At 40.4% G+C, this 27,845-nt stretch overlaps 1 protein-coding gene across 5 annotated transcripts in view; it reads left to right on the plus strand.

Annotated features, from left to right (window-relative positions):
• Positions 1-1,163: 1,163 nt before the first annotated feature.
• The window catches only part of LOC307150364 (uncharacterized protein), a 30,003-nt gene continuing 3,321 nt past the window's right edge, over positions 1,164-27,845 (plus strand). Inside the window, exons 1-9 of one of the 5 annotated variants that reach the window (XM_079857537.1) lie at positions 15,599-15,670; positions 15,894-16,417; positions 16,490-16,538; positions 16,715-16,839; positions 17,006-17,135; positions 17,201-17,350; positions 17,501-17,664; positions 18,682-18,816; positions 20,320-20,447. In XM_079857537.1, coding sequence (XP_079713663.1) covers positions 16,332-16,417; positions 16,490-16,538; positions 16,715-16,839; positions 17,006-17,135; positions 17,201-17,209 — 399 coding nt within the window. In that variant the 5' untranslated portion in view covers positions 15,599-15,670; positions 15,894-16,331 and the 3' untranslated portion in view covers positions 17,210-17,350; positions 17,501-17,664; positions 18,682-18,816; positions 20,320-20,447. Of the gene's footprint in view, positions 1,214-15,496; positions 15,578-15,598; positions 15,671-15,893; positions 17,136-17,200; positions 17,351-17,500; positions 17,665-18,681; positions 18,817-20,319; positions 20,448-27,845 lie in introns of those variants that run through there. The other 4 variants (XM_079857540.1, XM_079857538.1, XM_079857539.1 and 1 more) reach the window with 4 other exon arrangements.

The raw sequence follows: 27,845 nt of genomic DNA on the forward strand, positions 1-27,845 counted from the left end.
GGATTTGTTGCGGAACGGCTGCGTCCATGACTGACAGCTGAAGTCACGAGGACCCACGAGATCTCGCTAATTCACGTATGATCGCGCGATATATAGTTTCTATAAACAGAACGTTATGAGGAATGGCATATTATGACGTTTTCAAGGTGTAGTGTAGGGAAATATGATCCGCCATGATCACGGTGTATTTTATTTAGAAAATTAACCGGATCTTTTATTTTGTTTTGGTTTGTTCTGTTTTTTGCTCGACTTCCTGTCCTGCGCATTCTGCCCTGTAGTGCTGCGGAGCTCTCCGGCATCCGGCAAAAATAGAAGCTCTGCGTATCTGCTCCGGAGGGCTGCGGATCGCCGGAGTCGGAACGCAGCTGTACCGCATTCAGTGGAAATACACTCATTGACTTTAATGGAAACCTATTGACTCCGCCGGAGGAAATTGGGGGTGAAATGTGTAAATGTGTAGTTAATTGAAATATGGGTCAGGGTTTATGTAATTTTTAGGGTTAGTGATGTCACTAACCCAGGAGGAAGCTTGTGTAGTCCCTACCAGTTTTTTTACAAGCCTGTCTTGTTTCCTCCTACTTATTGTAATAAATGCTCTTTTACCTTGTGTGTTAGGTGGATCAACACCCCAACCGGCTCCATGATGCTCTGCCTGAGAGACGCCCACTGGAGCTGAGGAAGGTGGAGTAGGGAAGATTCACTTGTTAAATTTGCAAATTAACACACTAAGGCCTGCTTCACACTCAGCGGGACACATTCATTTCAGAATCTATCTTAACAAGGGTGGATAATTTTGAGTCATCCCAGTGCCTTGAGTCTGGCTACATTTGTCCAAAAATCATTTTGCAGTTATTTTACTGTAAAGTGCATTTCAATTGCAATTTGAACTGTGATTTGTTAACTGACTCTATTTGGGTGAGGGATGTCAAATTGTAAAATTTACTTAAGTGAATTAATGTGCAGTAATCTTACTCTGTGTTCTTCCTTGGTTGTCCCCTGATGTTCTCAGGACAGAGAATGTGTGCTCTATGGATTGAACACACATATGATGTTATTCAGTTTTATATTGCATTTAAATTCTGTGAATGCGTTTCTGATTTACTCATCCCTGATTATGCTATTGTACCTTGTGTGTTAGGTGGATCAACACTCCAGCCATCACCGTAATGGTCTGCCTCAGACACACGCACTGGAGCTGCAAAAGGTGGAGTGGGTAGGTTGCACTTGTAATATGTGTAATTGTGACAGGGCATTATCCCATAACTTACAAACTTCAAAAAAGCATTTTCATTTGAGCATACCCAACAGCCAGATACAACTAATAATTTACCTTGAAAGCTGGGGAGACTCTCACACCAGGTCTGCTGTTGCTCTTCCGTTTCCCTTTGTTGCTGATTGACAAATACTGTTGACAGTTGGGGGGTCATTAGCAATGTTCATTTTGATAGCTATATTTGTTCAGCTGCATGTTTCAACAATTACATAGTTCAGCGGTTCTTAATCCTGTTCCTGAACAGGAAATCTGTTGAAGTTTACTTCACTTAGGAACATTAATTCACAGATTTTCACAACGCCTCTGCAGGGTCTTCACACACAGACAAAACTTATTAGAGAAGTGTGAAGTGAGATGTAATATACCTCTATAAATAACTACAATTTAAGCGCATGTCTCGTGCACTTTTATGCCCTTTGAATGTAAAATATATGGAATCCTGTGAAGTCCACAGTTGAATAGTCTGAAGTGATAAGAGATGCAAACAAAATGTGCAGAGTGGAGGGTTCCAAGGAACAGGATTAAGAACCACTGACATAGTTGTAGCTTTCAGTAATCATTGTAGATTTGGATAAAAAATTTAAAAAGATTTAAAAAAATAAAAGAAAAACTTACAGTTGCTTAAAGGGTTTACAGCTTTGCTCTGGAAAACCTGAGTTTGCACAACAGGACCTAATAATAAGGAAATTTCGTTTATTGTAATCTGGGTGTTATGCACTTTTAATCTTACTTATTTCATCAATCATCAAATCAACCAAATTTCAGAAAATAAAAAATAGTATAATATTGAATGTCATAGATGAATTTTTTTTGGAACTGTCATCATTGACACATGCAGCAAAAGATTGCTGAAGTCAACAGATTTTACTAATAGACTACCATTCTCTCTGTAAAAATAAAATAACGATGCTGCTATCTTTATAACCCCCCTGTGTTTTGGCTCAAAATCTCAGGTAAAAATCGTAATTTTAAGCCCACCCCACACACCCTTTGCAGAATCGTAGATATATATTTGATTTTTCGACCTTTGGTTGAGTCGACATGGAAAATGTATTGTTATTCATAGCATTAATTTCATTAACATTTATTTTTTTTTAAGTTATTTTCCATTACCTTTTTTTTTAATGCGTTTTGGAAGTGCTGGAGGTTTCGGTGCTGGAGGGTCTTTGTCTGCGGTTTTTCTTTTTTTAAGGGGTGGTAGTTCTGGTGCCTCATCATCTGATGAGATGTTATCAGAGTATGTTTTCTTTCTAGGAAAACAAAGAAAAAGTACAATTGGATGCTCTTCACTGTTTAAAGTCAAAGCTACGTAAATATGCTGAATGGTCAGAAAGCTCAGAGATTTCATCAAAAATATCTTAATTATTGGATTTACATGTTAAACCATTTATTTTGTCTTTTGTTACTTACTTGGGAATCCTTTTTCTGGCAATTTCAGGTTCTGAATTTATGTCAGATGTGTAACAACATTGGCTATCGAATCATTCGTCGTTGGTTTGAATTAACAAATTCAAATACTCTGTGTTGCTAAAAACATTTCTTCCTGAATACAAAAGCTGGTGCACTTTGAACTCGTGAGTGCAAATTAGGCTTTGGCTCCATGAAGACTGGAACCAATTGACTTTTACGACACTAATGTCACCTCAGAGACATTCCAAACCCCCCCTTTCCCCTCTCTGGACCACAGAGAGATAACGAAACTTGAAACCTTCTACACACACACACACACACACACACACACAAACATCCTCCTATAGAAATATAGTTTTAATGTATGTAACTCAGATTTGGGTTTGATCTTCCTGTACGCATGTTTTATTAATTCGTTCGACCATATAATTATGATTTTCTAGAGGTGTGGTTTTGAAATGTATTCTTTAATCAATAGTGTTTTAGTTAGAGAGGGTTCACTAACATTCTCTGGCAATCCCTTCCCCCCTGTGTGGAACTGTGTTTTATTACCTAACGGAATGTTAGCCAGAAGAGCAGAATTAGGTGTTCATCCTAGATATTTTATATGTATAACCATTGAAGAAATATGTAAGCCTGAATGTAATTTCTCTTTTTCATGATTGTTCTTCTCTGTGATGGGTTTTTGTATTCTTGTAAACCGTAAAGGAATAATGTTTCAGATGTGCACCCTTTTTTTTAATCATAGATATGCCATGTGGATCTTTCTAAAGTCCAATCTTCAATGCCCACTTATCAATGTACACCACATGTTGGGTTCATTTTATTCCTAGGTTGTTAGTTTAACTTTTAAGCTTATTTTTACAGAATAATAATCTATCTCGACGTGTACCTTCGAAACATATCTAATTCGGTATCCACGTAAAGCTCTCCTTGTACTGGAACCAAATGTATGCATCAGGATCTGGTAAAATGTATGATACTATTTTTACCCTCGTTAGAGTATAACTGATCACATAATAACGCTGCCATAAAACATGCAAATTAAACTGGGAACTAAGACAAAGACATTTTTCCCGCTTCAGACCTTTGGACGTTCATTGGTTGTTCGCGCGAACAGAGGCGTCAACCCATATTGTCCATAAAAGACCGACTCAGAAAACCTCTCTCACTCTCATGCCTACGCCTCTCCTTCCTCCTCCAAAACCCAAGTCCGGACCGGCTTCGGCCTGCTTCTCTTTTCTTTTTATTTATTTCTTTTATGTTTTTCTATAGTCTAGTTTCGTTTTCCTCTTCGCCTCTGTTCATTCATGAGCTGAATGAACTTAGCCTGAATCATTCCCGGCAACTCTTTGAAGCTCCCGCGCTCGCACGCGCGCCGGAAGACAGCACGCGCACGCCTCCCCTCAGACGACTCGCGCTGCTTTTAAAGACACGCAGAACCCTGCGGTCCTACACACCTCATACAAAGAGAACCATGTGCCATGCAAGTATCGATTATTGAATTGAACTTATGATGTGATTTCTTTGTTGTGTCTTAAGGGTTACTGTCTGTGATTTTGCCATAGCCAACTGCGATCTCTGATCGCAGATTTTTGCTTTCACTTCCGATCTCGTCCCCCATCCTTCTCTCCATCTCTCGCATCTTCCGATCTCTCTCTCTCTATCTATCTATCTCTCTCTCTCTCATTTTCGTTATTCGTTATCTTGTATTGTTTAACTGTATTTGATGTACATAGACATATAATCCGTGTGTATTGTGTAGTTTGATATATTCCTTAGTTCGATGTATTGGTCCAATTATTAAATTCCATATGCCATTGACTGACTCTGATTTAATTGCCCATGTTACTTAGTCCCTGAAATGTTCGATCTTAGCTATATGCTTTATCTTGGTAGGCTACGATTTAAGTAACCTAATTTTAGTCTACAGACACCGAGAGTGTCTTTTCAAGGCCTGGAAAAGATACTCTTTCTCGTGTTTGTAAGAAGGATAATTTTCCTTGAGAGTTAATTTAATCTTACGTACAATCTGTTCGCTGGACAAACAGATTGTTTGATAACTAAATTAATTCCATTAAAGTTATCCCATAACTTCGAGCTGAAATAAGAACAATTGATGTATTAATGACGAACCATAACCCGTTATGGTAATCGTTCATATATCAATCTAGTTCAGCTGCGATAAATTAATGTAACTGTAACATACAAAATATTAATCATATTCATGATTAATTATTAAAATTCCCAATAGATAATTTGAGCTAATATTAATATTAATATTAATATTAATGTACAACCCATTGTTTTTACAGTTTTGGTGGAGAACGCGACGCATTTCAAACTTTGTTTATGGGCAATATTCAGTTTCAGTCTGTTTATATGGTTATTAATAATTTTTGCGCATTATGAAATTATGAATTTGTGAGTTAAGTCGCTAGCGCGAACTCACTCCTAACTGTCCAAGGCAAAAAGCCGAAGTCAGTAGGCCTAACGTACATTTTAACAAGTTGCTAAAATATGCCTAGACGATTTTAGCACTGTTAAATGCTACGTACACTGCAGTATTTAATATTACAAATGTCCTGTTAAGAGATGAAGAAATATCTCTGCAGTTGATACATTTCTAATATTTGTTTTAAATCGCTGTGAACGAAGAATTCTCACGTGCGTACTACCGGTATTAATAAATATGTTTTCTAAGCGAGACTCCTTATTAAACATAGGCTTTGCATGCATGCTATATCGTTATTGAATTCGTGGTTAGTCCAGTGATATTCAACAAAACGGTAAACTCCTGGTTAACATTGACCTAGCTAATCAATCGAAAACCTAAATACACAAATCATAAAGTGCTATTTTGATAAATGTGTAATATGGGAGTCTAGCAACAGACGGAAAATTCCTGTTGTCCACATTTGAGTATTTGCGGGGAAGAAACCCCGCCATACTTTCCTGTGCAGTATTAATAGCACCAAAAGGTCCGCCAAGACCTCTGTCCTATTTGTGAGTGTTGCAGAAATCAGCGCGTGACGCGAGCTGAGAAGCTCTTAGCGCTTGAATCACATTGAAGTTGTGTAATTCCATTTACTAAACGCCAGAGGGCGTAAGTGTTTAGCAGCCTCAAATTACCCCTTTTGCCCCCTGATTTCCGCCTGCATGAGCGCAACAACGCCATCGCGTGGCCAGTTATCAGATAACGCTCTCTTCACGGCTGAATTCATTTCCCTGTGAATTAATGTTTAAACTCTAAATAACTATTCGCATTTATAGCTTTGCTCGTGCGTTTATTATTTTGTGTTAGACAATTTTCCTGCTTTTGGACTGATACATTTACTCTGAGTTTGGTTCAAACAAGATTTGGATTAAAACTCAGATTAAATCTCAGCCATTCCCTTAGAGGAAACAACGGCACCTAGTGGCCGCCACCCGCGAGGTCGGTTCACTCAGCTCGCGTTTCTCTCTTTTCAAATCCTGTCATGAATTGTTTTATTTCTACTTTTCTCTTTTGATTATTTTTATAGTTATTAATGATACTTCACTGTTATCGTTAATTTATTATAGGATATGATTATGAGCTCCCTTTTTAGACTTTCTTTACATGCTCATTTAAATTTTATTTAAACTAGTTTTGAATTTCAAATTTAAATTGAGTTTCTATTTCAGCCACTGATATTCACTTGGAGGAAACAGCACCATCGTGTGGCCTTGTGGATACTAAGTCGGCATCACTATTTTCCTCCCTTCACTCTTTTATATCGTCTTTCTCTCCTGATTATTTTTATAAATAGGACTGATACTTTAGTGTATCTGGATTATTATAGGATATCATTCCGATTTTTTTTATTTTTGTTTGTTTGTTTTTTTTTTTTTTTTCAGTTTTGAATTTTTAATTTGAATTAAGTTTTCGATTTGCCAGGTTGAGCACAGAGAGGGAGCACGCCCCCTTGTGGTGAAAACCCACTACTGCGGCCTGCCTCTTCTCCTGGGTTCATCCTGCCATTTCATTTTGAATTTGATTTTCAATTTTTATTTTTATTTTATTTTTCCTCCCTCTTTCGGGTTAGGGCATTTTGATAATTAACATTATCATAACTTCCTATTGTTTTATCATTATTTAGTAAAACCTTTGACTCTCCTTTCTACATACATAACTACTCAATTGGTTTTAAACAAGCAAGCCTTAATTCACTTTAAGTTTCCCTTGTTCATCCTTCTGTGTATTTATTGTAGTACTCTCTTTGTGATCTGACAGCCATCTCTGCTTGGTCTCCGGCAAGCGAGCTCACCTGTCCGACGCTACCCGACACTGGCCGTGTGTCTCGGACTCTTCCGAATCTCGTACCTCCGGTTGTGGCACGCCACCCCGACATCAGCAATTTGGCCCGCCAAAAGGTTAAGTCAACGTCAGCGACACACAAGGCAATTTTGAGACAATCACTCGAACTGGGGTCTGCTGAAAGGACCACTCCGAAAGGAGAGTTCCGAGGAAAACTCAATCTTTCCGTGCCGTCTGATGATTGACACCTTGGCGTTGCCACTTTGTGTTTAAAGTCGCAAGTGGTTTGAGTGGGCACACCGTGGTACCGAGAGACGAGGTTGCCCGGGAGCACTGCGGTCAAGTGTTGGAGAACTGTCGGAGAGGTTGACCGAGCCACTGGTTTCCACCTGAGTGGCCTCAATTCACATCAGGTAAACTAAATGTGATAAAACCCATTCTCTTAGTATAAGCCCCAGAATATTAGATATTTCCCCAGATATATTTTAAGTGTTTTGACCCACCTTTCCTCTCCAAGCCACACCCTCTTCCTAGGCTTCCTGCCCCGATAGCCCCACTCACCTGTTGGCCCTATCCTAAACCCTAGCAGTGGTAATAGCTTAGGTCTCGTTACCCTCTCTAACACGTACCGTGTTACTGTTCTGTTTCATTTAATTCCAGACCTAGTCATCACTAGTGTTTTGTTTCACTTTGATCTTTTCTATCCTTTGTTTTGTTGTGATTTGTTTCTTTCAGTTCACCTAAAGACAGTAACCTGTGAGAGCCACCAAAGAAAACTGAATAAGTAGAGCGACAACCAGAGCCGGCGTCACAACACGTGACCCGCCAGGCTACTGCCTGCCAAAATCTCTAGTTCGGGTCCTTCGACCCAAGTCAATTGGCTCCGCTAACTGTCTAACTGTGCATCAGTTAGCCCAAAATTCTCATAAACGGCATAGCCCGTATGAGTATAGCTCGTTAACCTTAGAACGAACTTGCATTGGTCTCTTTTTGTGTGTGCTGTGCTTCTCTCACCTACAGTGAGCCAGAATGTCCCATTCATCCAGTCCAGCAGTCCACGGGGGCAATCTCTCGACATGCTTGAAAGCAATGACTACCCCCTTCCTGCCCAAGGACGCCAGTGACCTGCAGCATCTGAGCCAAACGCAACTGGACACCGAGCTAGACGAGCTGATAACACACGATCCTACCCAAAGCTACAACTACAAAGACTGGGCCAGGATCGTCAGCAGCGTCACCCACAACTTCGTCGTCCAGGCGAGGCTCAGTGAACGGCGCAACATCGACCTGGAGCAGAAAGCAGCAGCGCTACAGCTTCAAGTGAAGGAGGCCCGGAAAGACCAGGCTCGAACCCAGAGTCGTCTAGATCAGCTCCTCCTCGAGACCCAGAACCAGCGTGAGAAAGAGGACGCCACAGATCCAGAGCTACAGAAAGAAGTAGAAAGACTTCGAAATGCCCTGCAAGATCTGCGCCTCGACACAGACCAAAGAGAACAGTTGGAGAGAGAAACCAGAAAAGAACTCGACGAAAAACTCCAACAAAGTGACGCTCTCCTTGCAAGAGCAGAGACTGAAATAAAAGACAGAGACGCTAAAGCCAGGGCCTGCGAGAAACACTTGCAAGCGGCCCGAGCTGAGATCCATGAGCTTACTCTGCAGAAACACGATCTCAAAGACGAACTTGACATTGTTCACAGAGAGCTGAAACATTCTTACAGACTGCAGAGTAGCTGGAACGGAGAAACACACATCACAGAGTTTCTCCCGGCCCGCCACTCCAATTCTTTCAGCCAAGAACCCAGAGCTGAAAAGGTAGATGTAAGCCCACGGCTCAAGACATCACCAGCCAGCTTTCCAGAACACCTGTCAGCAGCAAAAGGGGGAGGACCCCTTCAGACAACCCATGCCACTAACCACGGCATGACCCCCCGAGAACTTGACAAGCTAGCTCGAAACATTCCTATGTTCGATCCAGATTCTGCAGAAGGTCGTGACGTTCATGCTTATTTAAAAGACATCGACTTTCACTTGCAAACTGTCGCCAACATGACAGCTTGGGACAATTTGTATCTGTTAAGAATAACGGCTAGCAGTGATGTTCGTAGCTTCCTAGACCGTCAACCTCAGACTGTCAAAACGGACGTCCAACAATTACGGCAAGCTTTGATCCGTGAATTCTCTGATCCAGACTCCGATCAAGGTTTCTTCGCTGCTATAGACCTCAAGCAAGGTCGGCGTGAACACCCCCAGACCTACTACAACCGACTCCGACAAGTCTTCTTCGGAGCACGGAATGAGCCCGGGATGGAACAGGACATCAACTTTAAGACTCTGTTCCTCAGAAACCTACATCCCACTTTAAGTTACCATTTGGGCGTGGCCGTGTGCCCACGAAGCATGTCTACACAACAGCTGCGAGAACTAGCCCATAAAGCCTACAACAAGCAAAAGACTATTTCTGAAAAGGCTGTGAAAAACCCCACGAGCTATTCTGTCTCTGAGCACTGCCCAGAGCTGACTTTAGAGGGCGCCCCACAACACCACAGTCACAGACTTTTTGACGGACAGTCAAAACCGTTCCACGCCAGCAGAGGGCAACACAATCGTGGTGGTGCTCGACCAAAGCACCAGAGCAACCGCTCTAAAAGATTCTGGGACCAGCATCACCCGCCGGCCAAAACACCAAGCCCCGACAGAGACTGGAACCACTCTCGACACGACACTGGTAAGCTCAATCCTGAGCCCACATCAGAAAAACACAGCGCAGCCACGTCTGAAACAGCAGAGATCCTGAGGGTGCTGAAAGAGCTTCTTTACAGAAAAACTCACAAGCAAGACAAGAAAGACCCAGACATCTTATGTCTAAGCATAAGAACTGAAATCAACACCCTGTCTGACCGCCATCTGACTGAGCCAAGCACCTCGAACACTGCTCATCATCCACAGACCACAGAGCTAACTGTCACATCACAATGTGACAGCATCACCCAAGCTCCACAGCTGACAGCTGCACACCATGAACGAAACAGCACACCTCCTCACACCAGGTACCAAAATACCAAGGTACCAGAAAACGCTGTTCTGTCTAACTGCCTCCACAGCAAGCTACACGAGACCGGTCCTAACCACCCAACGACCGTCACACCTGTCATGCCAACATTCCTGGGCAACCTAATCAAAAAGGGGGTGGCCCAAAAACTCTACCTGAACATCACGTTGGAAGAGGAAGTGAGCATGGAAGCCCTGATAGACACAGGATCGGACATTACGGTGATCTCAAATCATCTGTTCCAAAGACTCCAATTTAAAGCTAAGAGACAAGACCGAACTCTTACACCTCAAACTTGTGAACTGAACATACAGTCATACAGTCAACATGACATCCGGCTCGAACAGGTAGCCCACATTCACCTGACGATTGGTCCTTTGAGTCTAGTCCATCCCGTGTTCATCTCAAAAATGGACACTTTTCCGTTCCTCATCGGCAGAGACCTTCTAGATCGTTTTGAACCGTTACTGGACTTGAAACAGCTCAAAGTCTGGGCTCAAGTACGAGAACTTTGCCCCCTCCAGTCACAGTCAGACGGTCAGGTCACAACGGTCACAGAGTTCATGGGAACTCCCACAGCCAGCCAAAAAGACACAGACTCAGCACCAACTGAAGGTTCGAATCCGCTACCCTGCACCTTACAGCCCACCAAAGACTTTGACACTTGCTGCCTCAATGTAATGACTGACCTGCAGCGACATGACCTCATTCAAGCCATTGCCAAGCCTGGCGCACTAAACAACAAGCTGTGGCCACTTTCAACCCACCCACCCACCCTAAAGAAAGTGAAGATTAAACACAGCATAAGAACTTTACATGCTCAACTGCCTACCTCAGAGCCGCTTACGCTGGCTCCGCTGTTTGCAAAGACAAAAATAACTGACATGCGGGCTTCTGACATCCACATCAAGACTTTAAATGCCCACATCTCAAAACCCTCCAACCACCCTAGCATGCCGTCTGACCTCACTGACAACCAGTGCCTCAGACCACTGCATAACACAACGCACATGCTGCGCGTACAGAACAACATTATGAGTTGTGCACCGATTGACATCACAATGCCAAGGCTTGTACTGCCACGGCGCACAAAGGGGGATAAACTGCTAATGTTCATCTATAACGCATCATGTGCTGCACAACGCAACACCAGAGACACTGACGAGACACTGAAGCAAGCGACAAGCCGACAGCAAGATGTGGCAAAACATGGGCCAAGGCGAACTAAACCCAGTCGCCGCCCACAAAGTAAAAAGACTGCCCTGTCCAATCAAAGACAACCCTTGCTGGCTTCTTCCTCTCCTTTCTCTCTCTCTCTCCCTGTTGTCTGTACCAGGTTGCTGCTGTGGTTCGCCATGCTGTACTGTCTGCCAACCAGAGGACAGCTGCCACCGAGAGAACGACCGAGACCCCAGATCACTGACGGCAGGACCTACCCCCAGCAAGTGCATGTTCGACTCATCCAGCCCCGCCCGGTCTACAGAGCACACCACCCCAGCTCCGTAGCCCAATACAGCTGGACAAGTGTCCGACGGACAGAGGACTCCCTCTCTCACGCCGAGGCCAAGGTCGAACACATGTTCAACCAACTTGAGAAAGTGACTGTTGCACAATCGGGACTCCTAAGCATCAACCACCACTCCAGCCAGTTCCTGGGAGCGTTGCTCGGAACCGGAGCTGCCGCCAGAACTCTGTTTAACATTGGTGTGTCCAGTGTAAATGCAGCGAACCAGACCTCAAACTCCACGAAGCCGCAGTTTACGGTCTTACAGAGTGACTTTGTCCAGACTCAGCTGGTTACAGTGCCAACGACAGACATGCTGTGGGAGGTTAGCTCCTCCAATGACAGCATAGCCACAGGTGTAATCCCACCATACCTGATACTAAGCCTGATGCTAACTGTGCTGGTTTCCGCCATCAACACGCCAGCTGACTTTCTACAAAAACACCTGGCCTACTCTCTGGGTAGCACCATCTCCCTCTGCGTCGATCCCGAGCAGAGAGAAGTGGGCCTTCTCCTAAATCCGCCTATCATCGAGTCAAGCCAAGTCTACAGACTTACAGACATTTGCAAGGTCAGATTTTGGGAAAACAACACCCACCTCAAGATAAGCCCTCCAGACGTGGTGGCCTACCACGATGGCGACACACAACGGTACTCAGCTCCAAACCTACACCTGTGTACTATGACCAAAGACATTTGTTATCTCTGCCTTAGCAAACCCTTACTCAGAGACAACGCTGAAGAAATCTGCGGGTTGCACCCCCTGGTCAGCAAAGTCACCCACACACAAGCAGAGATAGCAGGTGAAAGGTGGCGTGCTAACGCACCTGTGCACACCGCCACTGTCACTCACGACCAGCATGACACAACCAGCCGTGTCAACATGCTCAACCAGAAAATGGGACTTCAAGTACTGAAAGGTGTCATCCTACACCTTGATGGCCTGACATGGTACCAGCTTCCCAGCAAAGAGTACCAGACAGCACTGAAACTACCATCCTCCAAAAACTTCAACGTCACCTTGAATCCAGGACTGGAACTCCGTAGTGAGAAAAGGGGGTCCCAACTCATGGACATTGCTCCTGCCAACAAAGCCCTCCGAGCACTGGCTCGACGGCCCGTTCTGAACACTTCATCTGCGGTCCGAGGCTGGAACGCCGCCGACATTGGGCTGTGCACCTTTGCAGGTAATCAGCCAGACCCTAACACTAGGTTGGTTTCCATCCTGTACAGAAGACTCAACGAGATGCGATACAGCCAAGCTCACGAAAGCTGTGTCCAAAGGTTTCAGACGGAATCCCCAGAAAGGGGGTGTCAAGTCAGAGACCACGCCGAACCTCATCGAACTGAATCCTCAGCTCCAAGCACCACCTGCCTTCCTACCGTCATGATCCACCTGCTACACGACTGTCATGATTCACCTGCCATGTGACCATTGTGATGATTGTCGTCCGACGATGTCCACACGGACTTCACCGGACGAAAAGGGGGAATGTAACAACATTGGCTATCGAATCATTCGTCGTTGGTTTGAATTAACAAATTCAAATACTCTGTGTTGCTAAAAACATTTCTTCCTGAATACAAAAGCTGGTGCACTTTGAACTCGTGAGTGCAAATTAGGCTTTGGCTCCATGAAGACTGGAACCAATTGACTTTTACGACACTAATGTCACCTCAGAGACATTCCAAACCCCCCCTTTCCCCTCTCTGGACCACAGAGAGATAACGAAACTTGAAACCTTCTACACACACACACACACACACACACACACAAACATCCTCCTATAGAAATATAGTTTTAATGTATGTAACTCAGATTTGGGTTTGATCTTCCTGTACGCATGTTTTATTAATTCGTTCGACCATATAATTATGATTTTCTAGAGGTGTGGTTTTGAAATGTATTCTTTAATCAATAGTGTTTTAGTTAGAGAGGGTTCACTAACATTCTCTGGCAATCCCTTCCCCCCTGTGTGGAACTGTGTTTTATTACCTAACGGAATGTTAGCCAGAAGAGCAGAATTAGGTGTTCATCCTAGATATTTTATATGTATAACCATTGAAGAAATATGTAAGCCTGAATGTAATTTCTCTTTTTCATGATTGTTCTTCTCTGTGATGGGTTTTTGTATTCTTGTAAACCGTAAAGGAATAATGTTTCAGATGTGCACCCTTTTTTTTAATCATAGATATGCCATGTGGATCTTTCTAAAGTCCAATCTTCAATGCCCACTTATCAATGTACACCACATGTTGGGTTCATTTTATTCCTAGGTTGTTAGTTTAACTTTTAAGCTTATTTTTACAGAATAATAATCTATCTCGACGTGTACCTTCGAAACATATCTAATTCGGTATCCACGTAAAGCTCTCCTTGTACTGGAACCAAATGTATGCATCAGGATCTGGTAAAATGTATGATACTATTTTTACCCTCGTTAGAGTATAACTGATCACATAATAACGCTGCCATAAAACATGCAAATTAAACTGGGAACTAAGACAAAGACATTTTTCCCGCTTCAGACCTTTGGACGTTCATTGGTTGTTCGCGCGAACAGAGGCGTCAACCCATATTGTCCATAAAAGACCGACTCAGAAAACCTCTCTCACTCTCATGCCTACGCCTCTCCTTCCTCCTCCAAAACCCAAGTCCGGACCGGCTTCGGCCTGCTTCTCTTTTCTTTTTATTTATTTCTTTTATGTTTTTCTATAGTCTAGTTTCGTTTTCCTCTTCGCCTCTGTTCATTCATGAGCTGAATGAACTTAGCCTGAATCATTCCCGGCAACTCTTTGAAGCTCCCGCGCTCGCACGCGCGCCGGAAGACAGCACGCGCACGCCTCCCCTCAGACGACTCGCGCTGCTTTTAAAGACACGCAGAACCCTGCGGTCCTACACACCTCATACAAAGAGAACCATGTGCCATGCAAGTATCGATTATTGAATTGAACTTATGATGTGATTTCTTTGTTGTGTCTTAAGGGTTACTGTCTGTGATTTTGCCATAGCCAACTGCGATCTCTGATCGCAGATTTTTGCTTTCACTTCCGATCTCGTCCCCCATCCTTCTCTCCATCTCTCGCATCTTCCGATCTCTCTCTCTCTATCTATCTATCTCTCTCTCTCTCATTTTCGTTATTCGTTATCTTGTATTGTTTAACTGTATTTGATGTACATAGACATATAATCCGTGTGTATTGTGTAGTTTGATATATTCCTTAGTTCGATGTATTGGTCCAATTATTAAATTCCATATGCCATTGACTGACTCTGATTTAATTGCCCATGTTACTTAGTCCCTGAAATGTTCGATCTTAGCTATATGCTTTATCTTGGTAGGCTACGATTTAAGTAACCTAATTTTAGTCTACAGACACCGAGAGTGTCTTTTCAAGGCCTGGAAAAGATACTCTTTCTCGTGTTTGTAAGAAGGATAATTTTCCTTGAGAGTTAATTTAATCTTACGTACAATCTGTTCGCTGGACAAACAGATTGTTTGATAACTAAATTAATTCCATTAAAGTTATCCCATAACTTCGAGCTGAAATAAGAACAATTGATGTATTAATGACGAACCATAACCCGTTATGGTAATCGTTCATATATCAATCTAGTTCAGCTGCGATAAATTAATGTAACTGTAACATACAAAATATTAATCATATTCATGATTAATTATTAAAATTCCCAATAGATAATTTGAGCTAATATTAATATTAATATTAATATTAATGTACAACCCATTGTTTTTACAGATGTGTAGCTGGCCTTCTTCCAATTTTTGGACACATTTTGAAAAGATGCTGACCAATGAAATAAAGTTTTGGAGCTTTTACACGTTGTTTATTAGAGCTATGTGAGATCACATTTTACAGTGTAGAAAAAAAAAATTCAGATTCTGAACAATGAAATACAGGTATGCTGGGCAAGATCATGTTTAATTTACAGTATAATTTACTCTTACCTGACTCATGCAGGATTCTGGTTCTGTGACGGGTCCACCCTTTCTCTGGCTGTGGTTCCTCCATGGTTCTGACGCTCTTCAACACCTTGTCAAGGTCTTTATATGGAGGCCACCAGGAATAGCCATCTGCGTACCATGACTTGGCAATTGGTCCAGTTGTACCTTCTCCCTCAAACTCCACTATTAGGTACAATTTTTTTTTTTTTTTTTTTTTTTTTTTTTTTTCCAAGCCTGAAACCCATATTATTTAATTACTCCAATACAATTTTCAACTATGTAATTCAAATGCATAAACTATGTTACAAAAAGCACTGATAAAGAATTAATTTTTATGTAAAAGAGGAATTGCAACGAAATGATGTTGATATGGGACAAGAAAAATTTTGTTCTCTATTTCCTCAAACTCGCAGAACTCAACGGTTGTTGAGAGGTCGCCAACTAAATGGATGCCGAGTGTAGAGGATGGTAGAGGATAGTCAAAGAAAGATTCCTGGTTGTTGAAGGTACTGTAGGCAACATAAACTTCATCCTTGAATGAAATAATGTTCTGGAGCTTAGAAGCTTTGCCGCCGATGTAGACGTGACAGTTTGCCTGGTCTAGTTTAAGAGTGTAAGGGCTTGTCCTCAACTCTTTATATTGTGTCGCCTCATGAAAGGATGCAGGGAGAGGACCATTCTCATGCTGTTTTTTGAGCAGATGTGGCCTGGTTTTCTGAGGTGTTTTGCAGCTTCTTTGCATCTCTGAGAATCTTTTTATTATTTGACTCAGAGGGCATGTTGGTTTCCTCAGAAGTCTTTTGAGTTTGTTTAGGTGATTCTCATACTTGAAAGCACTGAAGTTGTCAAGAATGCCATGCTTTTTTGCATCATCTGCAAGATGTACGAGGGAGTGTGCATTATATGACAAGAACTGTGGACCGTACAGTTGCCCAAAGTGAGTGACAAAAAGAACTAGCATTTCATTTGCGTAATCACAGTAATCATCAATGAAACTGTTGTTGCACAGGATGAAGATTCCCACAAAAAGCAGCATGAAGTTTTTGTACACCTCTGTGGTGAGGAGATCCTTCATCATGACCGGTCCGGTATACAGTAAAAACTGCCTGAACTCTGTTGCCTTCCACCTATCAATTTCCCTCAGTGCCCTTGGTTTCCGTGCAAACTCCATGGGCACATATCTTCGCGCATTCACCAACCTTTCTGATAATGTGTTTATTTGAAAACCCGACAGCCTACAAGTGAGAGGACCCATCTTCAGCCACAAGTGGAGAAGCCGTCTCATGACTCCGAGGCACACGAGGTGCATGTAGTCGAGGGGGAAGCCAGAGACCATATCCAGGGACGTTTCTTCAAGGGGTGAGGTACCACGGTGATGATCAGAATCGGTTTTGTTTCTGAAGCTCTCATTTGTTCTTCTAGGCAAGTCACTTCTTGGAAATGTCATCCTGTTTTCCAGGTACACGCCATCCTCTGTGCATTTTTCGCATCCATGATAGCCTGTGTGACCTTTAACATTTTTCAGGAATGCACGAGCAGGTGCATCGCAAACCATTGATGACAGTTGTAAAGTTAACCTCACTCCTTCAAATTCAAATCCATTGGCCAATTCATTTACTTCAGCGATGAAGTCTTCAAGATACTCAGTTAGCGAGGTAGGTTTACATGTACCACAAAATAAGCCTATTGTCACTGGTTCCTCTTGTCTGATATTTTGCAGTGTTCCTAGAATGGGCCAGAACTGTGTTGCTGAGCTCTTGAAGAGGGGCAAACCATCAATGTTGACCTGAAGCTCCAGCGTGTCAATGCTGCTCAGAATGTCGATGTTCTGGTGTAGCACCTCTGTAATGGATTCCAGCAATCCGAAATGGTAATATTGGCCACCAGCCTTGTCTTGTATTTCAGGGTTCAAACGCATTGTTCCCAGCAATGTCCTTGAGTCTTTTGGCAGATTTAAACTATGCTGACGCAGTATATCTAATAATGAATTCAATGCAACGTGTGTGATTTTTTTGTTCAGCTGCCCAAGTTGCCAAATCGTCTTCCAGGGAAGTTGGATCAGATTCGGACTCCGTGTCTGATTCACTGTCGTCAAGAACACTTGCCATATTGACACCTTCATTCTCATCAATATGAGAGACACAGTCCATAAATGTGTCTTCATCCTCAGTTAGACATTGACAGGTATTGTCACTGTGCATGCAGCCCAACTCCTCTCCCCAAGCTGTAGTTTGTATTGTCTGCAGTTGTTGATCCACCTTGTCCTTTGCTCTTCTTCTCAGTGTCCAATAGGATAGTTCATTGCAAGCCATAGTTTTAAGACCTTAACAGAAAAAAAACCCTTTTTTGTTGTTTGTTGACTGGCCTACCAAGACTAGACTAACTAAACTGCATTAACACAACTGATGTACATACACTTCAAAACATCCTCACTTGCACTCAAAGGATGAAGACTTCAGATGCAAAAGCCTCTAAGCTCCGTCTGAAATTTTCTGAATGTGAGTTTCTTTAGCAGGCTCCTATGTTTTTAATGGAGATGAACAGGACCTTGACCTTTCCATTAAAGTGAAATTACTGAACCTAAGAAATGTCTGATAAAAATGCTCTTTTCATAAGAAATTGTCAGACGGCCCTTAGAGGCTTTTGCATATTAAATCTACACAGGCACAAAAGTTTAAGACTGGTAAGAAAGACATGTATATAGCTTTTGAAATAAGTATCTTATGCAAAAAAAAAATAAACAAAATTGTTATTTTTTACAATTTTAAATAATTGTATGTAAATATCTAAAAAATGTTATTTATTCCAGTGATGATGGTGATAATCCTTTGATAATAAAAAATGTTACTTGGGCATTTAATCAAATTAGAATGATTTCCAAAGAATCATGTGACACTGGAGTAATGATGCTGAACATTCAGCTTTGCCTCCCAGGAATAAATAGCATTTTAAAATTAAAAGTTATTTTAATTTGTTATACAATTTGACGTTTTACTGAATTTTTTTATTAAATAAATTGAGTATTTAGTTAGTTTATATTGTGGAGTATAAATAAGACAAACACATGTTCTTGTTATAGCAAGATATTTTCTTCTTGCTGTCTAAATGCATTTATGTATTTTATATTCTTCAATCGAATCTTCAGATGAGAGTATTGAATTAGTCTCTCGCGAGAAGTGAATTCCGATTCTCTTGTTTCAGGGCATGCGATTGGCTGTTCGATGCTGAGGTCACTTTTTCGTGTGTGCGCGCGCGCGCGCTCCGGGCTCCGGATCAGGAGGAGAGGAGTTCGAGACGAGTCGGCGGAGAGCGTTGATGTGTGTCATCGTCATGAAGGTAATCGTGTTTAACACGACATGTTAACATGCATGTTAACAAATAGTGTGTCTTGCATAATGACCATCATATATGTTTAGTGCTTGTTTAACTTAATTCATGCACGCTTGTGTTATCGGGCCGCTGTCTCCCTCGTGCACACATCGTCCCTACATTCATTAGGCCGCTAATGGCGCTTTTCCACTGTATGGTACGGTATGGCTCACTTAACACAGTTAATTTGGAGGAGTGAAGAAAAATTAATAAGCGATTTCGGACAGCCTTTGAGTGTGCAAAATTGAACTGTTTGTACACTCGATAACGTCCACTAACGTTAAGGTTTCGGAAACCAGTGTTAAGTAGAACAGCGCTTCACATTTGTACGTTCTCATCGTCTAACGTTAACCAGGGGCGTCCAATTTTGCTCCTGTTGAGCCTTTGTCCTGAAGAATTCAGCTCCAACCCCAATTAAACACCTTAACAACCTAATCAAGCTTTTATTAGCTGTGTTGAGGCGAGTTGGAGCTAAACTACGGGACAGCGGCCTTCTAGGACCGAGTTTGGACGCCCCGGTCTAAACCAATCAGAACAGCTTTTTTTTCCCGCTCCGTGTGTCGTCACTCACAGCTGTTTTGTGAGGAAAGGAAATAAACGCACCCTAATCTTTTCCGGTATTTGGTTTTAGTGTTTGTATTCGTGGTTTATTGTGTCTGTGTGTTATATTAATGTATAATAATTCTTTATAATAAACTTCAATATATCAAAAGGCTGCTTAATTCATACTTACCAACAATTTGACGAACTGACGACGAACTAACGACAAACTACAAACAAACTAAAGCCGGCTTATAATGAATGAATAAAACAGAAGTAAAAACACGTATAACGAATGAACAGATACAAAATATATACAGTTAATTGCTAATTACAGGTTATTGATGTGGGAAAATTCATAAAAATGTTGAGGGTACAGTATGCTGAGTAAATAATAACGGTCATCTGATGCAAATTACAATGGTCGTCGTATATATATAGCCTAAGGTCACGTGACATTCATTCAGTTTATTTTATTTATTTATTTATTTATTCTGAGCTACATAATACAAATCCAATGTGCTCATGATTAGTGTTTATTAATTTGGCTACATTTTAATGTATTGCTTAGTAGAAAATTACATTGTTTTATTTTTGTCCTTGCTTATGAGGTTGATAGAAGTTAGCCACTTTTGTTCCAACAGAGGATGAAATGTGTCAAATCACAATGCATATCGTATCTGCACCCAAGTATCGTGATAGTATCGAATCGGGAGTTGTATTTATTATATTATTTCTAGTAGTTATTAATTGTTACTAGCATAACATTTTATTCAACAACCAATCCTGAAAAACATAATTTAATGATATAAAATATGATAATTTAATTTATGGAAGAATTAAGCCATGGAAGGTCATGTACTAGTGATTTTACTTTTTGTTTTAATACTGTGTATTTACAGTGTATTTTATTCTGCTTACCTGACTCAGAACTGCAGAACTCCAGTCCTGATTGGCTGTGGGACCTCCATCGGCGACTGATCTTTGTATGGAACCGCTGTGAGAGGCCATCATTTTGCTATAGATCTTGTCTCTTCTCCCACAAACTCCACTATCAGGTACTTTATTTTAATTTTATTTTTTTTGTTGCAGTAATGATGTATTTAATCTACAGATTTTCACAGTCAACAACACCTCTTGCAGTTCAAAACGCTTCTGCTACGTCATACACTTCGTCAGTTACGCTTTCAAATTTAATACGCAAGGCAGTCTGTCAGAAGATAGTTTTACTTTATAAAGAATTAAAAATGGATATTTTTATTACAAAATCCCATCGATTCACTTCAGAAGGCCTTTATTAACCCCTGGAGCCGTGTGGAGCACTTTTATAACGGATGGATGTGCTTAGTGGTTAAATTGGCTTTTGTAGGGAGGGGGAGCCCTTATTTACAGTGGTCATCATTAAAAATGACAATTTTTTTTTGTAATGCTAGATAGGCCTATTTACCACCATTTAGCACTTAATGTTTTGAAGTTAATTTTGAATTAGTCAGATGTTAGATAATTATATACTTTTTAAATATTTTATTTTTAAATATCAAATTGGTGTAAAAAAAAATCTGAACATATTAGTAACTAAGCAGAATTGTATTAGGTTTAGTAACAACAATTTATATTGTTTACATGGTACAATTTCTGATAAGCTACTTTTTTTTATTGCTTGACACATGATTTCAATTCAGTTCAGTGCTTGTGATTTGATTCAATATTGACTCATTTGGATAAATATTAGGTAGGCTACACAAGATAGGCATTCCTTTTTCTCAAGACAAAAAATGGTGGATTCCAGGAAGAAAATGTAGTAAAACTTTAAAATTGGTCAAAAATACAACATTTGTATCATGTAATATACACAGACACTCATATTTTTATTTTGCTTTTGATTAGTTTAACTGTTAAAGTAATACATTAGAAGTAGACATTAGGCTACATACTGTATAAAGCTTTTCGGTAGCCTACTGTAAAGTAAAAAAGAGAATTTGGCGCATTAAATAATCCCCAAACAGCTGTAAAAATCAAACAAAAATATTATATTTAATTCAAAGTGTTTTATTACTGTTTCTAAACTACATTGGCACAATCATAAGAGATGAACCAGTCAAAAGATCTTTGCAAGCAACACAAAGTTTTTTTTGGTGAACGCTATACGAAACTTTTCTGAGAGAACGCAAAAGCATTGAAATATTTTTTTTCCCTAACTCATATTTTTTACATGACCATGTCCCTTTGGGGCTTCCGTAGATCACCAGTAATCCTGGGGCACGTTCAAGTTCAAAACGGTGCGCAACGTTTTGCTACGGTTTCCGGGTTGAACGTCATGTTTCCTGGAAGCGGCGTGCACCGGTGTGCAACAGGGTTTGAGATACGTTTTATCTTGTTTGGTGGGTGTGTCAGAACTGCAGTCCAATCAGCAGCAACATGTATATAAAGCACGCGGTATTAAAGTGAACTCGCACAATGGGTTCAAGGAAAGTCATTTACAAATGTGTTCGATGCAGCTCGGTATACGCAACAACTGAGGATATTAGAATGTTTGTCGTAAATTTTATTGTAAAAATATAGGATATCAACATAATGATGTAGTTGTTTATATATTTAGCTTCATTGCAAGTGTATGACATTTGGTATAGAAATAAACAATGGTAATTAAGTGCTTTTCCTAAAAATGAGAAAGAAAATACAGGGTATTAAAACAGTATGAACTACAAATAAAGTCAGTATGTGAGGCTAAATAGATGTGTTTTAGTCTGAATTAGTGTGTGTGTTCAGTGTGTTCAGCACATCACCGTTTCTGTTTAAAAAACGTTGTGCAACGTTTAAACAGAAACGGTGATGATGCATTGAACACACTGTTCTGATGACGCAAGAGTTGCAACTATAGCAGCTGAGAAGGCCATTCTTTGTGAAGAATTTTCGGAGTCGGTATAAATATGTGTTTTACTACAAAATATGCCCGATGTTACAGTTGTTACACATTGCACTTGCCGCCCAGAACAAAAGAGAACATCCCAATCGAGTGAAGGGATTGCTGAAACTGAAATGGAAGCACACATCTTACCTAATAAGCGGATTAATTGCGGACCTAATTGCGCACCGTTTTGAACTTGATATTTGAACTTTTATATCACGCAATTCTGACTTTATAGGCTATCACATAATTGCGAGTTTATATCTCGCAATTCTGACATCTGTTCTCAGAATTGTGAGATATAAAGTCCAATTCTAAGGGGAAAAAAGACAGACTTTTTTTTTTTTTTTTTACCTCAGAATAGTTTATATCTCACAATTCTGACTTTATATCTCCCAATTGTGACTTTATTTCTCAGAATTGCAACTTTATTTCTCACAATTCTGACTTCATATCTCGCAATTCTGAGAAAAAAAGTCACAATTCTGATTTGATATCGCAATTGTGAGAAAAAGTCAGAATTGTGAGATAAAAAGTCGCAATTATTATTATTTATTTATTATTCAGTGGCGGAAACAAGCTTCCATACTGTCACGTTACAAGCGCCAAAACGGTATTTATTGCTTGAATTTCGAAATAAAATTGACAGAATCTGAGAGATGAGATTTATTTTTTTATAACATAAGTATCCTGCTCTGTCTTGTCTGACGGTCTCTGTGTCTTCTTTGCTTTGCGATTTTACTGTGCGTGAGAAAATTGATGTGTGGCGTCCGTGGCGTCACGTGAGAGCGTGAATGCGTGAGAGTTGGCCTTAGCAGACAAATCAAATGAAAAACTAAACAGTGCGAGCGAGGCTACATTAGTCACATTAGAAAATGAAGTTGTAGGTTGTGTTTGAATAATTACGTATCTTATTTATCTGAGATAAATTAAACCAAATACTCACGTATGCTCGATAAAGAATTAGACAGCACAATGAGCCCATCGCATCGGGCGGTTGAATTTAAAAGACTGATTTTAATAGCCGTTCGTGGGTCTCCATGGTAACGTTGCTGGTGGGCGGGGTGCTGACTGCTGAACCAGAGAACGCAGGGATTAATAAATTATGACGTCTGATAATTCCATGTAGCCTGGGTGTATCGTAGTCTTGCTAATTATTCAGTCTATGCCATGTATTTACCAGGAGATGAAAAATAATTCAAGTGGAATAACAATATTTGGTGCTGAAGGAGACGGAGCTGAGCTCCGGCATGGTGTGTTGTGGCCCCGAGGAGGCGGAGCTGCGCTCCGGTGCGCTCCGGCCCAATTTAACCTATGGATGTGCTTCTGTTGGTTTCAGTTGGCCCCCCATTGACTACCATTATAAAGCTTGGAAGAACCAGAATAAATTAAAATAACTCTGATTATATTCTGTAACGGTCACTTTTTAAGGGCGTAAAGCTTGTTTATGCCCTTAAGAAAAGGAAAATCTGTCAAATAATTTTTTTTTTTTAAAGAAATGTTCATTTAAAATAATAATTATTAAAATAAAATTTTATTAAAATAAAATAATAATCTGTTAATAATCTGTTACACAGAACTTTAATCGCACAAGATTTGTCAACACAGAAAACATTTAATCATTGGATAGGTTTGTTTTGTTTATTGAAAGTGTTTCATGTCAGCTGAATGGATGGAACGCTTTTCAAGGAAGATAAGGCAATGTAATTTTTTTTTTTTTTTTTTTTTTGCACAACACCCAGCAGTAATTCAGGAAAAAAAATTATATATTTTCAATCGTTTTCTTAAGAAGAGTAAACAGCCTGTCCATCCTCTCCCTACTCTCCTGTGCTCTCCTCGCCTCTTCCTCCCTCTCTAGTTGCCCTCTGTCTCGCCTCTGCCTTCGTGCTCCTGATGCTGCTGCCCCTGGCTCCTCCTCACCGTGGGCACCCACTGCTGAACTCGGCCCTGGTCTGTCCTCAGGGATTGAGGTGATGAGGACAGGGGTGGTGGTGCAATGCCTCTGTCCCAACACCTGATCCATGAGGACAAACCAGGGCCAAGTTTCAGCAGTGGGTTTCCCACTCACACCCTCTCCTGTCCCAGGACACTTGCAATCCTAAGGGCAGAGCAAATGAACCATGGCTTGTTAGCAACAACAGCACAATACATTTCAGCAAAGATGTGTGTATTAATCTTCTTTGGAAGGTTTTTTTTTTTTTTTTTTTTTGCCTGTATGGGAGTTACCTTCCACAGACCCATTTTCTCCAGAATTGCTCTAAAAAAGCAGAAAGGGGTACTTAACACAGGGGTACAATCTTAAGTGCATTAACACGGCAAAATATGACACCAAGACATGCATACAAAATACTTCAGAAATCATATTTCTGGATACTCAAATTTAGTTAAAACCTTTGTAGACATGGCTTTCATGACAGCACTACAAAAACACATAAAAGTGAAACCCCATTGCCTTATACTACTGCTTTTCTTATTGTTGTGGGCTTTATAGGGTGAGTGATATTTCTTATAATACACAAGTGAGATAGACTAGTGCAAAATTACAGATAGGTCATCAAACTAATATTAGCACAAGTTTTGCCTCAAACTACCTGACAAATGAAGCCACGCAATGATGGAGTTAAGATGAAGCTTTTAAGAAACTTTAACTCTGGTTTCACTAGCCATTTGAGTAAATGAAAACATAATACTTACATTTAGGCATGTGCCGGTATCACATTTTCATGCTGCGATTAATTGATTGAGCTTTTATCACGGTATACGGTATTATCACGATATTTTTAATTGGATTGGTGGGGGATTTCAATCTTGATTCAATATTGACTCTTTGGATAAATATTAGGTAGGCTACAGTACATGTACAGGGCTCCAGACTAACTTTTCCACTGGTTGCACTGGTGCGACCAACTTTCTCAGTTGGTCGCACCAGCACATGATTTGGTCACACCAAATTGTTGTTGTTTTTTTACAACATGGAATAAATCAATGCATGCTGATGAATAGTTGTCCTAATCTGCGTACCCTAGTTTTACACTGATGTAAAAAGACTGACAGTGACACAATACCTCATGTTGGCAAAATGTTTTAATCTTTTAAATGAAAACCATTAAAAATAACTATCAAAAAAAGTATTTTTTTTTTTTCGAGTTCACGTGCATAGGTTTAGTTACTTATGATCACGCGCGTGAACTCGGCAATCGATTACTTTGGACTTCAACCGAAAAACAGGATGTAAACACAGGTATTTGCGCTGGCTTAAATAACATCATTTTATACATATCTTTCACATCTACTGCAGTCAGATCCACTCGTGTTCACTCAGAAGGAATCACTCACATTTTCTGTGCACTTGTAATGACACATCAAGGATGTTAAGAGGCTAAAAGCAGGTTTAGTACTTGCCCCATTGAAGTCAACAGGGTGCAAATTTTTAAAATAGAATAACTCGGTGTAGGCAACACCGATTTTTGTCGTTGTTCTCTGTATTGACAGCACTCCAAATGTACAAAAAAATGAGCTCAATGTTAAAATTGACCGGAGTTCTCCTTTAATGTCTATGGCGAGTCACGCAGGCACTGAGCTCCGCAGCCGGGATAAAATAGTCAGAATATAAACACTTATTATAGGTGTACCGTAGTGATTTTGAACATAAGTTATGCAATGGCGTTCTGTTGCGCATGCGTGAATTTAACTGATTAGTACATGACCATGCACTCGCACAAATGCGACCACATAAAATTTTAACTCGCACATTTTCAAAAAATGGTCGCAGTCTGGAACCCTGATGTAGGTTACATGTTGTTTTTTTCTCAAGAAAAAATATATCTCAAATAATGCTGTAAACATACAGAGAGCCCTGTCAAATGAACATTTATATATAATATTATTAGTGGTGGGCCGTTATCGGTGTTAACGCGAGACTCTTATCGTGCGATAAAAAAAATATCGCCGTTAATCTATTCTCCAAATTGGGTTGGGAGCTGGCTCAAGCTACACAAGCTATGATGACGCAATCTACCCGCGGCCGCGAGGAACACCCGGCTGGAACGCATCATATTCGTCGTCATCTTAAGTAAACACGGCTGAAAGTGAAAGCTGGTGTAAAAGATCCGTGCAACATCCATTATTTGGACTTGGTTCGGATTTAAGCCGTCCGACGTAGACTGTGTGGTGTAACAGTTCGGTAAGTTAACACACGACTAATCCGTTCTACCACCTCAAATTCAAAACGAAACATATCACTGAATACCAGCGCGCGCATATTATTCCCAAAATATCTTAGTGAGTGGTGTAGCACATAATCTCTTTTTATTAAAAGCGCCCGATTTTAAGAATCGTTGTTGTGTTTCTTTTTAACTGAAAAGACATCAGTTAGACAATATTCTAATTTTAAATTTGGGGTTTCATAAGCTCCAAGCCATAATAAACATTAGACCTACTTAAGTCTCTGCAGCTAGTGTACTTAAATTTTATTTATCTGCAAAATTATGTTGTATACTTACAGTTTTGCACAATATATGTTCTCAAAACTACATACACCCTTTCAAAAAAACAAAAACATTTAGCAGTTGTTTAGCAGGGTCTGTGTAACCTGTTCTGAAATGGTTTTATTATAATATCGTTATCGCAAGAGGCTGCAATGTATATCACAATATGGATTTTAGGCCATATCGCCCATCCCTAATTGATAGCCTATAGTAGTTGATGATAACATAGGCCTACCTAATGTTGCCTACGGACGGTAACAGTACAGTAGTAACCTTTTACAGTCTGTGAGTAGAACAGCTTTCTCAAGCAGTTTGTGATGCATTTTGGAAACAGGAGATGAGCCCCTGGTCTAATGCGCCACCTGGCTTGAGAAACCCGTTCTCAAAGACTTACTTTTATAGTCATTATTTGGGTAGCACACATATTCTGAATGCCTTCGGCAGAATTCAAATGAGCCATTTTAATCTAGATTAATCTAGATTAATTTCAAAATTAATCTAGATTAAAAAAATTAATCTATGCCCACCTCTAAATATTATATAATTTTGGTTTTCATTATAATAACAATTGACACAAAAAATATAATACAATTGTAATATAGTGCACATATTTTGTAAAATACTCCTCTCTATAGCTATTTTTTCAAGTCAATTCGTGTTGGTCATTAAAATTGCTTTCCTGAGGTAAATGTAACGTTCTGTGACATAATTGTTCACCTGCAGTTTTATTGACCTCTTTCCGTGGCTGAAAAACACTGATTGATCAATATTACGGATGAGGCATAAATACCTTTCGGTTGTACTGCATCTTTAAATAAAAACTAACAGATGATCAGTTTACTTGAACTGAGGCGCTACAGCGATCTGTCACGTCACATTTACAAGCGCCAAAACTGTATTTGCTGTCTGAATTTCGCAATAAAATGTACAGAACCTGTGAAAGTAACCTGCTCTGTCTAGTCTGTCTGTCTCCGTGTACACTTTGCTCCGTGATTTTTCTCTGCGTGAGAAAATGGATGTGTGACGCGAGAGCATGTAAAAAGTGTCAATTGCGAGTCTCA

Source organism: Squalius cephalus (genome assembly GCF_949319135.1).
Source record: "Squalius cephalus genome assembly, chromosome: 22".
Lineage (NCBI taxonomy): Eukaryota > Metazoa > Chordata > Actinopteri > Cypriniformes > Leuciscidae > Squalius > Squalius cephalus.